The 16,818-nt window shown below is 41.0% G+C and overlaps 1 protein-coding gene and 1 non-coding gene across 5 annotated transcripts; both read left to right on the top strand.

The window, feature by feature from the left end:
- Positions 1 to 533: 533 nt before the first annotated feature.
- Positions 534 to 16,705, top strand: LOC131104685 (MYND-type zinc finger-containing chromatin reader ZMYND8-like). Of its 4 annotated transcripts, none has more exons than XM_058052159.1 (22): positions 534 to 781; positions 2,132 to 2,353; positions 2,450 to 2,686; positions 6,508 to 6,578; positions 6,824 to 6,987; positions 8,618 to 8,761; positions 9,126 to 9,239; positions 9,344 to 9,436; positions 9,501 to 9,588; positions 9,675 to 9,730; positions 10,488 to 10,565; positions 10,654 to 10,769; positions 10,854 to 11,329; positions 11,426 to 11,554; positions 12,118 to 12,267; positions 13,514 to 14,026; positions 14,096 to 14,524; positions 14,607 to 14,734; positions 14,820 to 14,900; positions 14,961 to 15,039; positions 15,116 to 15,355; positions 15,590 to 16,705. In XM_058052159.1, the coding sequence occupies exons 3-22, from the start codon at positions 2,673 to 2,675 to the stop codon at positions 15,841 to 15,843; spliced, it is 3,417 nt and encodes a 1,138-aa protein (XP_057908142.1). In that variant the 5' UTR covers positions 534 to 781; positions 2,132 to 2,353; positions 2,450 to 2,672; the 3' UTR covers positions 15,844 to 16,705. The 4 variants fall into 4 exon arrangements, with proteins under 4 accessions (XP_057908142.1, XP_057908140.1, XP_057908139.1 ...); XM_058052157.1 differs by having other exon boundaries at positions 8,540 to 8,761; positions 11,441 to 11,554; XM_058052156.1 differs by having other exon boundaries at positions 535 to 781; positions 8,540 to 8,761.
- Positions 1,391 to 1,463, top strand: trnak-cuu (transfer RNA lysine (anticodon CUU)). The gene has a single exon. It is a non-coding gene; the product is annotated as a tRNA-Lys (tRNA).
- Positions 16,706 to 16,818: the final 113 nt, after the last annotated feature.

Raw genomic sequence — 16,818 nt, 5'->3', positions numbered from 1 at the left:
CGGTTAAGAAACATACAATAAAAACACTGAAAATCAACGTATTGTAATAATAAAACTATTAAATTAAATATATATACTTCTACCAGAAGGGGGTGCTGTGGTTCTACCTCTGGTTGAAATCTACTTCCAACAAGAAAGTGAGCAATAAAGGTGTGTGATACTGAAACATTTTTATATCGATTACATACCAAGTAAATACAGGCACGAATGCATACTGTAATCTTTTAAATATTGCCCATGTGTGATCAAAATAAAACAAAAGCATTTTAATCAACATGTACTGTTCCCATATGTTAAGGATATTCGACTTTAGGGATTGGCTAACAATTCACAATAACCTTTACAGGTGAACTTAATTTGACACTAAACCTTTGCTTATTTTTGTTAGTAGTGCATCTACGAAAATAATATCAGCAATATGTCAAATATAACAATGAACACATATTTGTGAAAATAAACAGAGAGAACTAAAAAAAAATTCGCTCGCATAATCATCACGTGGTATCGACAATGTTGATATTTGGACTCATCCCTCGCCTCAAGGTCTTTCGATTCGTCCAACCATGTGACCTCGTTACCTGATGTAGCGAATTCAAACTTTGCATTTTCACCTCGCTGTGGCCTGTAGAATAACTACAGTGTTTTGATATGTTACTGTAATAAGCCTGGGTCCGTTACATTAATATTATTGTTATCTATTCAACACAAGTTAGGCCTAGGTAGCCAAAGGAGCGACTGTGTTGCTAACAGGTAACGTAACAAGTAACAGTGCCGGGAATTGGTGAGTTTAAACGACTCTATCATTTTTGTTATTTCCTTTTGAAATACTCTACTAGACGACCTTATGTTGCTATTGCAAAACAATCAATCACTATTTTGTTTTACTGGTTTAACATTACCCTTCTTGTTTAGGCCAATAGAGGTCAGTATGTGAAAGGGGGAAACGTGGATCTCAAGTGAATATTTAAAATAATGTTATTTATATCTTACATATTGATGCATCAAATATATTACACTAGAGGATGTAAATAAATATGTTTTGTCACCTTTTAACAGTTCGTAGGTGTAAGTTTTCTGGCAATGTTTTGGGGCCCCGGATGTACAGCTCAAATTTGGTTGTGCGAGCCAATCACGTTTATTGATGCTACCGTGAATAAACGTGATTTGACCAATGTCTGAGCTGCATTCTACCAGCTTCACCCACATTCTCCAAAGATTTAAAGGAAAAACTACACAACACTATCCATGTCATTTGTACATGTGTACATGTGTGTGTACAAATGTGTGTGTACATTTGATGGTAAATATTTAGTTTGGTTGATCAGATATATTGGTCTTCTCATTTACCGGGGTTAAGATTACAATGGTCCCCAGAGCCCTCATTCTAACAGCCCGGCTAGCTCAGTCGGTAGAGCATGAGACTCTTAATCTCAGGGTCGTGGGTTCGAGCCCCACGTTGGGCGAGTTGTTTTTTTATTTTCTAGCATTTCACATGAAAAACATTGTTGTCACGTTTTATAGATGCTTTATGCATACATGTTGTATTGTTGTCAGCATCTTTTGTACCGTTGTCAGGGTAAGACAAAGGTTGATGGTCACACTTATTATTTGCTCCATTTTATGTCTGGGAATTAAATAACCGATTTAATGGTATAACCTTATTCAGAAATGATAATTGATAAATGTAATTTACCTCCCAATTGACCCATATATTGCCATTCATCCATCCATTTTCTAATGCAAAATTATATTTGGTCAATCTGTTCTTTTTCCTCAAATAATTCTTTGTCATGTAGAACTGAAGAAAATGGCATTTGTGTGATTTCACTTGGGCTCCCAGGGGTATAAAAATAGATTATTTGTGGTTATGAAGTCCCCAACAGTGAACCAGTGGCAGCCAAGCAACAGAAGAAGATTATGCACATTTTAAGCATGTGCATTTTTTGGAGTTGTCGTGCTTACCTGTGTATTTTAGTCGAAAAAATCAGGTATCTATATATCGTCATCAAGGTTTGTGTGGCTATGTCTTCCTTGTATTATTTTTGGTAGCTTAGCTAATGAAACCGCTCTATGTTTATGGTACTACGTATGTGCATGTTGTAACCATGTTCTGACTGTATTTTTGTCATAGGTGTAGAGCTCCAGCCTGTCATTTCACTGCAACGGCCAGAAGGGAGGGCGGAGTTTAAACAAAGGCCCTCACCATATAAAACATTCAGGCTTCTTCAGAGAAGCCACGGGTGTCGTGCTTCTGCCTCTACATGCGAGCATTCCGTCCTCTTAAGCCAAAAGAAAAGACTACTTTCACCAGATTCCACTCACGGGGGCTTCAAAATACTGTTACTTGTGGTTTGTATGTTTAAACACGTCCACATTATGCATGTTATATGGTGTTTTTCAGGCCTAGCTTCTCTGCTTATTTTCCTTCCTCTGTCTCTGACACTCACAGTGCTGCCCCTGCCTGCTCTGAACAAAGATAATTACTCAGGAAACGTTTCGGCCAATCGGGTGCCGCGTTGCATCTTGCCTGCGTGGACGGCGACCAGTCAGGATCTTGCTAACAACACCGGGGCCTGATCGCCTTGCCTGAAGAGCGGAGCCTTCCCCCGGCTGAGGGCTGACAGTGTCCTCCATGTTTTATAAGTGTTGACATAACAGTGTGTCAGGCAGCCATGCATCCACAGAGGTAAGCTCTGTCTTTTATATTCTATCTCAACTCTCTCATAACAGCATGGCTTCCTTCTTGATGTTGTGGTGACTTTTGGTTTCACGACGAACGTGCACACATTGAAATCAGTTTAGTGTGCAGGCAGGAGGAGGAGGCGGAGGAGGAGGAGCTGGGGCGGATTGGAGGCCTCGCCAGGCCTCTCTGCGCTTCCCCGGGCTGAGGGTGGGGGGTTGGGTAACGACTCTCACCCTTGCTCTCTATCTGTGTCTCAGGGTCACATGGGTGCCCCTGACAAGCAGGCTGCCATACAGAAGGCAAAGTGGACCATGGCAAATCCTTTTCCTTTTTTTATAATGCAAAGAAGTGTTAGATTTAAAAAATGGCATCCACAGCTCCTTTCCTTGTATAGTAGCCTGGCAGAAAAAGAATGGGGGATGGGCCATGGAGGAAGGAGGAGGGAAGGGAGTTATTGTGTACCCTTTTGTAAGTAGATTGGCTCTGTGTTGTTTTCCTGTGAGTAACGCCAGGCCAGGGAATAGACACACACAGGGAGCAGAAGTGCTTACAGTGAATGAAGAACAATAGGAAGCATATAACACAATTATATGTATCTTTGCATGCACCACGTATCCCGGCATGAAGTTCCTCGCTATGTTTCTGTCAAATGATTTCCTCACACAGCATATCTTTGGTGACCGGTGGAATTCTGCCACAGATTCAATTGTCATCTTCAAAAATAAGAAAGAGGTGTCCTTCATTTACAGTCGCAGGCCCCTGAGTTTGCATTCCAAGGCAACGCCACAATACACTGCAGTATTGTGAAACCGCTTCCGCCTCGCTCTCTTATCGTCACACAGTGGCCATTTTGTGCTCACAGTGCTCTCTCCTCGCTTGAGGTTTTAGTCCTTGTGCAGATCACATAATAATAGCTAAAATGTCTCAAACCTATTTAATGTCACTGCAGATGGATTTTTCTGGGAAATATCTTGTTGGTCTGTTTGCTTTATTGCAATTTATTTTATTGTTTTTAATAGAAAGAGTGACTGAGTGGATGAATGAAAACAAAGTGACATTAGCTGAGCTGTGAGAGGCAAATAAGTGATTATTTATTTAATCAGATCAACACTGTTGATTGTTCCTTGCAATTCAGGCACACAAAGCAAACTATAATCTCCAATAATAAATAGGTGGGAGGTACCACATGACAATGTTGGATTGATTTAAAACGTAGCGTCGTCGTGTTGGCCACAAATCCTTTGAGTCCTAATTTCCACTTGCAGGAGTATACCACAACCCACTGAGAATGCATGTCATCCACAGATCCTCTCCCCAAAGGACATTTAAAATTCCCTTTGATTTAAATTGTCATAATGAAGTAGGGCAAGTTACACTGAAAGTGAATGAATGCAAAAAAAGGGGAAAATCTCTGCATTGCAGCAAAAAAAAAAAAAAAAAAAATGCTTTTGAAGAGAACGAAGGGAGCCGGCAGACTCTGATCCATGTGGCATAACTCAACCAATAATGTTCCACTCTGTTGGCCCTCCAGCCAATTGCAGCTGGAGCCGAGGTTAAAGATTGGCAATCAGTGAGAGAGCAGCAGCGAGAAGGGGCCTTCTGGAAAATTCCACAGCCATTTTTGATTCAGCATTTATATAAAACTCAGGTCGATTCTTTTTTTTAATATATATATAAAATATTCAACAAATACTAGCTGCCTGCTTTGCTAATGAGGTATTGTTTTGACGCTACAATGCTTATTTTATTCATTAAAGTCAGATAGATTCAACTGTTAAATGTGTCCATTTTACAATGGTCATATTCTTTTGTCTGCATGTCTTTGTGAGTCACGAGAAAGCAGGAGACATTTTGTTTCAGGAGGTTTCGTTATGCAGCCTTAATAATCTCCCTGGGGTTCTGTGTTGCAGGGTGCTTGGATGTTTTCAGGTCATGATAGAAATCCCATGTGTGCCCTTCCAGGCTGTTGTGCTATTTTTTTTTTTTTGACGTGGCACTTCTTCCATATTATGCTTCTCTGACTTTAACAAAAGTGTGTTGTGTTTTAGGAGTCTGTTCGCGGGCCTTAAATGTAATTACTGCAAGTCTGCAGAATTCACAAGCAAGAAAAAAAGGAGGAAGAATTGTTTTTTTTTTTTAAATAAGTCTCGTCATTTTCTGGGATATTCTTTTATGTATGTGCTTCCATGTGTGATCCTGTCGTATATTTATATTTCAATCTCGACACAAGTCCTCCTGCACGGATGTGCCAGTGTCTGAGTGTGAGCCTAGGAGTGGGGGATGGGGGAGAGGGGGGAGGGGGGGAGCAAGCTGTGGCCTCCATTTTCTGTGACGAGAAAAACCCTGCTCGTCTCTCACAGGAGTGGAATATAAAGGCTCTGAGTCAGGGTTGTTTCCGTTTTATCCATCAGGTATGACTTTGCACTGAGGAATTCTGTCAGTGTCTTTTCCAACGTGCATCTGTGTGGAATTTTATGCCAGTATCAGCTGGAGGATTTATTCGCCTGCACATGAGATGGGATCATAGCTCCTGACCTGACAATGCTCTTTTGGATAACCCACACATCCTCTGTCTTCCTGGTTTGTGTCAGGAATGTATAGGGACCCTTTTCTTCAGCTGCTCTGAATTGCCAGGCGATGGCATACGCGCCCCCCCTTTTTTTTTCAAGGCTTTGGTGTATGTAGCAGAAGACTTGGCTAACATTTTCAGATTTTTCATGTGGGCCTCGTTTGTTCACACAGTCCGGAAGGGGAAGGCCCCGGAGGGGTTGGGGTGTGTGTGTGTGTGTGTGTATGAGACTGTTGGCGGGCTGAAACCAGATCCCCATATACCAGGCTTTTAAAGCAACTTCTTAACCCTTGTCTGTCCTGTTTGAGACAATGCAATTTTATCATGCAAGACTGAGAACATCTAACATGAAAGGACATTTGTCCATGATTGTTAGTTACCGTGATGGCCAGATAAACATCTCCAGGCTTTGTCATGAAGTGTGACTTAGTGTTTAAATAGTGTGGATTTAATGCATGATAGAATCCTTTTTACAATCTAGATTGGCAGTTCAGACACATGAAAGCCACTGACTGAGCCAAGTGAAACATTTGATCACGTTGGTGTGGAATGTGTATTTTTTTTTTTTTTTAGGGTGGAGGAGGAACATTCCTTTTTTTTTACAGATCGAAGTATCAAAAAGCTTATCTCGGCCTTTGGATTCTAGCCTGTATGTAAAGTCATTGTGCTGAGTAGTAACCAGATAACTAGAGCTATCTTATTAACTCATCAAGGGTCTTTTGGGTAGGTTTTCATCTGTAGGACAATAGATGTGTGTGATGGACACGGTCACTCCAAGTTAGACTCTATAATGTTCCAGTAATATCAAGGTCATTTGTGTGTCTTCTAAAAATGGGTTTGATGAATATTCAAGCCACAAACGTAGGGTCAGATGTATTTACAGATGATCATTTGCACAAAATGCTGTCTACTGTTATGTATTCTGGAGGACGGAGGCACAGGGAAGAGCTGTCTAATAGTCCATGCTTTGCATTCTATATGTGGACTTGTGCTTCGCCGTTGTCATGGAGACTGTTGCCATTCTCTTTCCACACCAAGAACAAATTCTGTCTGGTTTGTTACTGGTGATATGGAAAGGATTACAACTTGGTGCACATGGTCTCAGAAGCTTTTCAAATCGAAATAAAAATAATAAGAATGGAAAGCTGGTCTTTCGTGGTTTGCTGTTAATGCCACCGTTTTTTGAGCACCCTTTCTGACTTTGTGTTTGTATCTCTTTATGTGTCTCCGGCTGTGCTTGCTTGGTGCTCTTTAGTCTGGCTGAGGAGGAGATAAAGACGGAGTCGGATGTGGTTGAAGGGATGGATGCATCTGTACGATCTAAAGGTATTGATTCAGCTGTCTACATAAAATCAAGGTTAAGATGGCACACTCAAACAATATATGTAAAATTGCCATACATGTGTGTTAATGCTAATGTTTTATTATACACAACAATGCAGTAAAGTTGTTTTGAATGCTATCTTGATTGTGTATATCCTCATCCAATGTTAGAAGAAGTATACAGTTGTTAAGTTCAATTGTAATGAATGAATTGTTTTATGATGATTTCTTTGCATCTCTGCATCTAGCCCCGGATCCATCAGGGTCAGCAGAACGCTCCCTGGCACCGCAGAAGAGGAGGGTGTCCAGTCCCACCCACTCCTCCAATGGACACTCTCCGTCAGAGGCCTCCCCGAGCCCACTCAAGAAAAAGAAGAAGCCCGGGGCCATGAACTCTAACAACAAGGACCAGGTAAGGGGACCCCAAGTCTTGTGACCCGGCAGGTCCTCAGGTAGAATGCTAAATACTAGTACAGTATGTCAGTATACAGTATGCATTCAAAGTTAATAATAATACCATCAAATTCCATGTATTCTATTTTTGATCTAACACCCATTTTACACACATTAGTGCCTGCTGGTTTTATAAATCATTATACAGAGACGTTAAACCTGGACACAATGTATTGTGTGTATGGTGATAGCACGGTCAATGCAAAGTGGTTTTCTATAAATAATATACAGTCCATTTTGCATCTCCAGTTTGTGTGTCTAAAAATTTTTTGACATGTGACATCAAGTTTGGCAGTTTCCTTAGTTTTATAGTCACACGTCACCGCAGTATTTATTATACACACTCATTTTAAGAAGTATTAGGCATCAACTGGTCAACTTTGCATCAACTTTGCAATTTATGCTGTTGGCCAGGGGTACTGTACAAAGGGGAAAAGTCAGCCCAAAAATAGGTACTTACTAGTAAAATTATCGTTTGACTGAAAAAAAAACTCTATATACTGTCAAGTATTTGCATTTCTAAATGCTGTTTTAAATTGAAGCTTTTTAACGCGCTACCACAAGATAGTACAGTAAACCTTGGATATATCGGACTCGGATATATCGGAAATTCGCTCACAACGGACAGATAAAAAAGAACCGATTTTTCTGTAATGCATTTCCAATAAAAATTCATTACATATATCGGATTTTTTATAACGGATTTCGCCTATTTCGGACAAAATCTCCAGTCCCGTTCCAATGCATTTTCATTAAATTTCCCTCGCATATATCGGATGGCCGCATCGTGGCGCTCCGATTCGCCGAATCGTGACAGGCCGCTATGCGACGTCATTTGCAGCGTTTGCAGCGTTGCCTGCGCGTCCAGGTACTTTGGAAACATAGTCAAGGAAGTGCGTTCTTATAACGGATAAAATCCAATTTACGCATATACCGGATATAAATCCGATATATGCGTAAAACGGACATTTTCCGGTATACGCATATAACGGATTTCGCTTATATCGGACAAAACCAGTGGGAACAATTAAATCCAATATATCCGAGGTTTACTGTATTCTTTGTATTTGTTGGCATATCCCGATCACTTGATTTTTCATGGAAATCAGCTGATACTGATTGCTGGCTGATCGATCCAGCATATTTTTGACTATCTATGACCAACCCAGACGAGTTAGGCCTTTCGGTCAACTGCAATGTAGCACAAGGGGTCGTAAGTCATAATTTATGGCGTCACTAAACCAAAAAAAGCCATTTACTAGTGTCAAAAGATCAACAGTCATACTGACTGGGCTCAAACCTAAAACCGGCTGAACCAGTTGTCTGTCACAGTTGCAATTGTCACATGATCTGATATTGAGATTAGTTGCTTGAGAGTTTATTTTTCTGTCCTTGCTTACCAGGCTTACCCCACTGTATTCCTGCCTTGTTTTTGTTGCACTGCACCTTTTTTTGTGTTCCTGCGTGTTTTTTGAAACCTGCCCCCTTTTTTTCTCTTGCCTGCATTTCAGTCAGAGCTAAGACATGGTCCCTTTTACTATATGAAGCAGCCAGCACTCACCACAGACCCTGTTGATGTTGTACCGCAGGACGGGAGGAATGATTTCTACTGCTGGCTGTGCCACCGCGAGGGCCAGGTGCTCTGCTGTGAGCTCTGCCCCAGGGTGTACCACGCCAAGTGTCTCAAACTACCAGCTGAGCCTGAGGGCGACTGGTTCTGTCCAGAGTGTGAGGTATCTCAGTGAATACATGTGTCCATGTGTGGGTGTACACAAATGAGATCAGCTAACTGTTGGAACTGAAAGGAAGAGGTTTATATCCCAGTTCCATTATCTGATCAATATCCTACAAGTATTTGTTTGCTGAATCTCTAATTTAAAGCCAAGGGAAATAATTATGCTGGTAATTGTCACAAATTGTGTATAAATTCATTAGTCTATTACTTACACAACAGTTTTGTTTTCTTACAGTAGCTTTTAAAAACAACGCCCCTCGTTTTGGACACTAGGAACCAAATTGTAGATTATTAAAAATGATTTGTGGTCATCCTTGTTTGTTAATTGTCAATCATTAATAACATTTTTGCTGTCGTTGCAGAAAATAACAGTTGCTGAATGCATTGAAACACAGAGCAAAGCAATGACAATGCTGAATATAGACCATCTCTCTTACTTGCTCAAATTTGCACTCCAAAAGATTAAACAGCCTGGGGTAAGTCATACTGTCAAAATGTTATTATAACTCTAGTGAAATGAAATAACGCATTCAAAATCTTGTCTGATGCATCCGTGTTATTTCTCCTTCAAACCGAGCAGACAGAGCCTTTTCAGAAGCCTGTGTCCTTGGAACAGCACCCTGACTATGCCGAGTACATTTTTCACCCGATGGACTTGTCCACTTTAGAGAAGGTTGGTTGATTTTCACATAAAAAGTTTTCAACATGTTTATGAAATTTCACGCTTTTGTCAACAGAATATCAAAAAGAAAATGTATGGCTGCACTGAAGCCTTTCTGGCTGATATGAAGTGGATCTTGCATAACTGCATCATCTATAATGGAGGTAGACCACTGACACGTCTAAACAATTAGTCTTGTGTGTCAATTAGGATCCGAAAATCAGTACTTGTTTTTATGAACTGATTACAGGTAATCACAAATTAACAGCGACTGCAAAAGTCATTGTCAAGATATGTGAGCATGAGGTAAATATGCTTTATTTACATATTATTACCGATATACACAATTCATTATTGCTTGTTGTTAACTACAGTAAACCTCGGATATATCGGATTCAATTGTTCCCACTGGTTTTGTCCGATATAAGCGAAATCCGTTATATGCGTATACCGGAAAATGTCCGTTTTACGCATATATCGGATTTATATCCGGTATATGCGTAAATCGGATTTTATCCGTTATAAAAAGGCACTTCCTTGACTATGTTTCCAATGTACCTGGACTGGGCAATGAAAAGAGACGTAAGGTAATGAGAATTGAACTTTATTGGACTCTGAGCATAACAAATTGTTAATTAAGCTAGGCCCTGTTACGCCCGCCAGGCCTACGTTATTTCCAATAGTGAGGTTAAGATCTCATTCACTGCTGTGCTAGTATTATTGACGTCACTCACTTTTATATTTGTCCTAAATCTGGAGCCAGGAGAAAGACAATAGCCAGTGACATCAACAAGATTAGCATAACGATGCGGCCATCCGATATATGCGAGGGAAATTTAATGGAAATGCATTGGAACGGGACTGGAGATTTTGTCCGAAATAGGCGAAATCCGTTATAAAAAATCCGATATATGCAATGAATTTTTATTGGAAATGCATTACAGAAAAATCGGTTCTTTTTTATCTGTCCGTTGTGAGCGAATTTCCGATATATCCGAGTCCGATATATTCGAGGTTTACTGTAGTAATGTTTGGGTTTTATTGTCCTTTTTACTTTTTTTAGATGAACGAGATAGAAGTATGTCCAGAGTGCTACCTGTCGGCCTGCCAAAAAAGGGACAATTGGTTCTGTGAGCCATGTGTACGTTATTTGCATAATTTTGAGCACAATAATAGGGTACTTTTTTCTTTTTTTTTTTTAATTTTGTTTTTTTTCTGTCACCAAATAGAGTCAGCCTCACACACTGGTGTGGGCGAAACTGAAAGGCTTCCCCTTCTGGCCTGCAAAAGCACTTCGTGAAAAGGACGGGCAGGTAGACGCACGGTTCTTCGGACAACATGACAGGTAAGCTAGATGACTAAGATTATTAGAGTGATTAGATTTGAGCTGGTAGATTCATATTATTTGTGCTTCACTTTTTTTTTATAGAGCATGGGTTCCCATCAACAACTGCTACCTCATGTCCAAAGAGATCCCTTTCTCTGTGAAAAAGACAAAAAGCATTTTCAACAGTGCCATGCAAGAAATGGAGGTCTATGTGGAAAATGTTCGGAAGAAATTCGGAGTTTTCAACTATGCACCATTCCGGACTCCCTTCACACCCAACAACCAGCTTCAAATGCTGTTGGACCCTGCCAATCCGAGTGCTGGCACTGTGAAAACAGAGAAACCTGATAAACTTCGCTTTAACTTTGATGTAACTGCATCTCCAAAGATGGTTCTTGGCAAGAGTTCAACACCTAGTAGTATGTGTCGAAGGGTGTCTATGACAGACATCCCTCGTTCCCCGATGAGCACTAATTCTTCGGTTCACACGGGGTCCGATGGAGAGCAGGATATGGAAAAAGCCAGTCGGAATTTGGCCTTCCACTACAGCACTGGAGAGGAATCGATGGATTATACTGGCAAGTCACATCCTCTTTGGCGCCATAATTCATATTTTAAACAAATACATAAATAAATTCGGAATGTATAAACATACACTTGGTTGTAATTTACAGCATCTCCTGTCTCAGGGAAGGTTGGTCCAGCGGGCAGCTTGACAGGCAGCCCAAAGCCACTCAACCCTGGAGTGGTACCCAAGCAGGAGAGGCCAGCATCCACAGGAGGGATTCTCAATCTAAACCTGGGTCAGCACTATAAACATGTACCGTAATCACTATGTCGCAAATTTAGATGCAGTAAACCTCGGATATATCGGACTCGGATATATCGGAAATTCGCTCACAACGGACAGATAAAAAAGAACCAATTTTTCTTTAATGCATTTCCAATAAAAATTCATTACATATATCGGATTTTTTATAACGGATTTCGCCTATTTCGGACAAAATCTCCAGTCCCGTTCCAATGCATTTCCATTAAATTTCCCTCGCATATATCAGATGGCCGCATCGTGGCGCTCCGATTCGCCGAATCGTGACAGGCCGCTATACGACGTCATTTGCAGCGTTTGCAGCGTTGCCTGCGCGTCCAGGTACATTGGAAACATAGTCAAGGAAGTGCCTTTTTATAACGGATAAAATCCGATTTACGCATATACCGGATATAAATCCGATATATGCGTAAAACGGACATTTTCCGGTATACGCATATAACGGATTTCGCTTATATCGGACAAAACCAGTGGGAACAATTGAATCCGATATATCCGAGGTTTACTGTATTAACTTTTTTTTTTTTTTTCGTTCAGATCGAGTAAAAGCTGAGATGGACCTGAAAGAGCTGAGTGAGACTGTACAGCAGCAACAGCAGCAACAGGTGGCGTCCGCCAGCCTCCCAACCCCAAAGAGACCAATCAGGAGCCTGGACAAGACCATTGAAAGCTGCAAGGCTCAGCTTGGTAATTATAATTAATTATGCTTGGATGGTGTAGATTTTAATTTTGAAAAAAAACGACATTATGCAGTAGTTGTGTGTAACAATCACCCCTTGATAGTCATTTGAACGGTACACCGATACAATGGCGTCACTGGATGACCTACTTTAGTGGTGACTAGTCAGGACACCCGTCGTGTTTGCGATAATGTTACTGTTCAGGTTTGTCATCTAAAGGTTGCAAGCCCACAAAACAGGGCCATGCACTTGTCACTTGCCCACATTTTTACCAGCCTGCGGTGCGATATATGAAGTCCCCACGAAGAATTGCACACATTAGCGTCCACGTTATTGTCATTTTTGGCGCTTTGTATTGAGTGGTGGACTCCTATAGACCAGCTACACACGATAACCCGCACAGAAAGCTGACTTCTTTGAGATTCTCTGTATGATTCCAGGTGAACTGCCATTGATTGGCATTTTCTTTCATAAAGTGCTCAGCATTTACCATTTGTGGATGAAAGTGGGGATATGAGGCGGATTCCTGTGGTGAACACTTACAGGTGCATTGTTATTCTTAATAGGAAGATTGCAGGCAAGCAGGCGTACATTCATGCTGAATATTTTGCACAAAGATTTTGTCGGAATCCCACACATTTTTATTTTTGTATAAATGAGACTTCTGAGCTGTATGTAGTGCTTGTACTACTGCTTATTACCATTGTTGTTTTTAGTGTTTACTGTGTACATTCACTGGACTTCTTTAGTGTCCCTTAAATAGATATTGGCTTATTGACGAATGGTAGCTGGTGAGTCATTGAATTATTTTGGAGAGCTGCTTGATCCATGTTTTTTATTTGACGGTATGGTTCAAGGAGCGGAATGGTGTTCGAGTGGTTAGAGCGCAGACCTCACAGCTAGGAGACCAGGGTTAAATTCCACCCTCGGCCATATCTGTGTGGAGTTTGCATGTTCTCCCTGTGCATGCTAGGTTAATTAGCGACTCCAAATTGTCAATAGGAATGAATGTGAGTGTGAATGGTTGTTTGTCTATATGTGCCCTGTGATTGGCTGGCGACCAGTCCAGGTTGTACCCCGCCTCTCGCCCCAAGACAGCTGGGATAGGCTCCAGCAACCCCTGCGACCCTCATGAGGAAAAAGCGGTAGAAAATGAATGAATGAATGAATGAATGAATGAATGAATGAATGAATGAATTAGTATGGTTCAAGGACTATTTCTTTGTAACATGTATCCTTTTTTCCTCCTGCAGGAATAGATGAGATTTCCGAAGATGTGTATAAAGGTGTGGACCATAGTGACACAGAGGACTCTGATAAATCTGACTCGAGTGACAGCGAGTATATCAGTGATGAGGAACACAAGCCAAATAGCTCCAGCAAGGATGATAAGGTTAAAGCGGACCGAAAGAGGCCGAGAGCAAGCGCAGCAGAAGCCGAGACTAAAGAGGCAGTTGCAGTGACGGGGGACAAATCTACCCCTGAATCCCATACTAAAGACAAGCAGGACGGTAACGCACCAGAAGAAGCCGTCAAAGAGAAGTCTAAAGTGACCGATTCTCAGTCCGTTACTGACAAGTCCAAGACCCCAGAGGAGGGCAGAGTACCTGCTGCCGCATCAGTCACAGAGCAAGACTCTGATTCTGAAAGAGAGCTGGTGATTGACCTCGGGGATGAAGGAGGCCGTGACTCTAAGAGGTCAAGAAAAGACGTGGGAGCCTCTTCTGCCAAAACCCCCAAAGAGTCCAGTGCAGCCAAATTGGACAGTAAGATATATTTGATTATTCTTTGATTCGTATGTGACAGTATACTGTATAATGTTTTCTACTTTACAGGTAAGTTACCCAATTCTGCTGCAGCAGCTCCTCTTGCCGCTTCCACCTTAAAAGACAGCTTGCAGCCTTCTTCAGCCGCTGTCAACAATAATTCACTCGCTGCAAATAGCCAGCCCAGTGCTGGTTCGGTTACCGGCAGTACTTCCAGCGCTCCTTCCACCTCAGTTGCGTCAACCTCGCCGGTACCTCCGGCAATCAAGAAACAACGGCCTTTATTGCCGAAAGAAACCGCCCAGGCCGTGCAGCGAGCAGTTGTTTGGAATCCCACTAAATTGCAGAACTCCTCTCAGAAGTGTCATGTACAGAAGCAGCAACACGCCGAGCAGTCGGCTGTGCAGTCACAAGGCCAGGTGCAGCCGCAGACACAGGCTCAACTTCAGACGAATTCTTCCTCAAGTACCCGCTACCAGACCAGACAAGCAGCCAAAGGTGTTTACATCAGAACATGAATTCATATTTATATATCATTTTCAATATATCTAAATTGTGTTTCAATCTAATCCCCTGCTAGTCCAACAAAAAGACTCACCTCAGAGTACTTCAGCGTCAAGTAGCTCTTCTTCCTTCATGTCGGGAGACTTCCCCATCCCTACTGCTTCTGCAGATGTAGCTGCAGACATAGCCAAATATACAAACAAAGTACGTATCAAATAACATTATATGTTTGTATTGTATCTTAAAATAGAAAACATTGACATGTTTTTTTTTTGACTAACATTCTCAGATTATGGACACGATAAAAGGGACAATGACTGAAATCTACAATGACCTATCCAAAAGCACGTCGGGAAATACAATTGCGGAGGTAAATGCCTTTGACAATACCTTACATGAGTTGCTGTAACACATTTTTGTCTTTCCAAAGATTCGAAGGCTGAGAATAGAGATTGAGAAACTTCAGTGGCTGCATCAACAAGAGTTGTCCGAGATGAAGCATAACCTTGGTATGTTCCCCATACCCAAAACAAAAGAAATCCAGGCTTAGGAGTTCACCCTTCATTCCCCTGTTATGTCATGTAGAGCTGACTATGGCAGAAATGAGGCAGAGTCTGGAGCAGGAGAGAGAGAGGCTGGTGGCAGAGGTGAAAAAGCAAATGGAGGTGGAAAAGCAGCAGGCTGTGGATGAGACCAAAAAGAAGCAGTGGTGCGCCAACTGTAGGAAGGAGGCCATCTTCTATTGCTGTTGGAACACCAGCTACTGTGATTACCCTTGCCAGCAAGCCCATTGGCCAGAACACATGAAGTCCTGCACACAGTCAGGTAAAAAGCTTGTTGTGCTGTATCATTTTCATTTCCTGTTATTCATTCTTAGTTGCTGAGGTCATTTTGTTTATACACTGACTGTATCCCACCATTCTGATCTGAAGGAGGCACCAGAGACCCGCTATTCTGTTTGACATAATGTGTAAACATCTTAAATTTAGTAACATTAAGTAATATTTTATGGACTTAAACCAAAACAGATATTAATTGATGTTTTTTCTGTTTTTCCAGCTACAGCTTCGCAGCAGGAACCAGAGGTGGAGCCCAACGTAGACCCTTCAGTCAAATCATCAGGTCATTCCCCTGCCACACAAACTCTGCCTGCAGAAGCCGTAGCAGCAGCAGCAGCAGCAGCAGCAGCAGCAGCTTCAGGAGGAGGAACACAGGACAGGACACCACCGTTATCTTCATCCATATCAGACAAAAGCAACTCTCCCACATATATCGACAAGAGCAAGGACAGCACTGGGGTTACTGTGACATAACTGTTATAATGACATTGTGGCATGCATTGCAAGGCTGTTGTGATCCTTGCCGTGTCATATTTCTAGCTTCACTGCCTGTGCTTTATGACAATTCACTTTATAATTTCCATTCCGAAATGCTTGGTGGACATTTTTATTGTTTTGTGTGGTTTTTTTTGTGGATTCATCATGTGAATAGTGAATATTCCGTCTTATGAAAAACAAATGTGAGTTTGTATGTTTCCATGCTGTAGTCTTGTCTCACGTCATGTTTAAACTAGATTGTATCAAACCACATCATATTTGCTACATTAAGATGACGATTGCTGCTCTCAAAATAACAGACTGTACTTTTTGTTTATGGCCCTTCATACAATGAGAGAAAAGTTTAAATAGTTATGAACAATTGATTCTCGTGTATCATGGTGCCATCAGAACTATTCTGGATTTTTCAAATGTCTTTTATTCACTAATGCTTTTCATGTCAATAGTGGTTTGTCTTCAGACATTGTAGGCCTAAGTGAAAAGGTATGTGATTTATTAAAAAAGATCTAAAACATTTAACTGTACAAAGTTTTTATAATAAGATACATGAACAATATTTATTGTTATATGTTTTATAATATGTTTTGAGAAAAATCACATGTCAAAATGTGTTTACAATTTATTTGACAATAAATTACTCCTGAATGTCAGTACTGGGCAAAGTCTGTTTTACTGTGATTCCAAAGGTGATGTAAACTCTGGTCCGACTGAAACTGTAGAATAAGTTCATTTTGCCTGGTAATTATTTCAAGTGAGCATGTCTTGATTTTCACTTTCTCGTTCTTTGTTTACATATTGTAAATACACTTAATTGACTTGTGAAGAAAATTAAAAGTCTTCTGGAAATTTTGTTGATTGGTTTGATTGGTTTTGAAAGTTTTAAAGGATTATTTATGTATTTCTAATACACCCGGAGCGCGCACAAATGACGTCACTACCCTTTTACAAAGT

The sequence above is a fragment of the Doryrhamphus excisus genome, chromosome 16 (genome assembly GCF_030265055.1).
Source record: "Doryrhamphus excisus isolate RoL2022-K1 chromosome 16, RoL_Dexc_1.0, whole genome shotgun sequence".
Taxonomy (NCBI): Eukaryota; Metazoa; Chordata; class Actinopteri; order Syngnathiformes; family Syngnathidae; genus Doryrhamphus; species Doryrhamphus excisus.
The sequence above is the reverse complement of the archived record's forward strand: the minus strand, read 5'-3'. Positions and strand labels throughout refer to the sequence as shown.

Coding starts and splice junctions, on each gene's coding strand:
- LOC131104685 (XM_058052156.1), top strand. Junction 10,566..10,653: donor ATTGGTTCTGTGAGCCATGT/GTACGTTATTTG, acceptor GTCACCAAATAG/AGTCAGCCTCACACACTGGT. Junction 10,770..10,853: donor TTCTTCGGACAACATGACAG/GTAAGCTAGATG, acceptor TTTTTTTTATAG/AGCATGGGTTCCCATCAACA.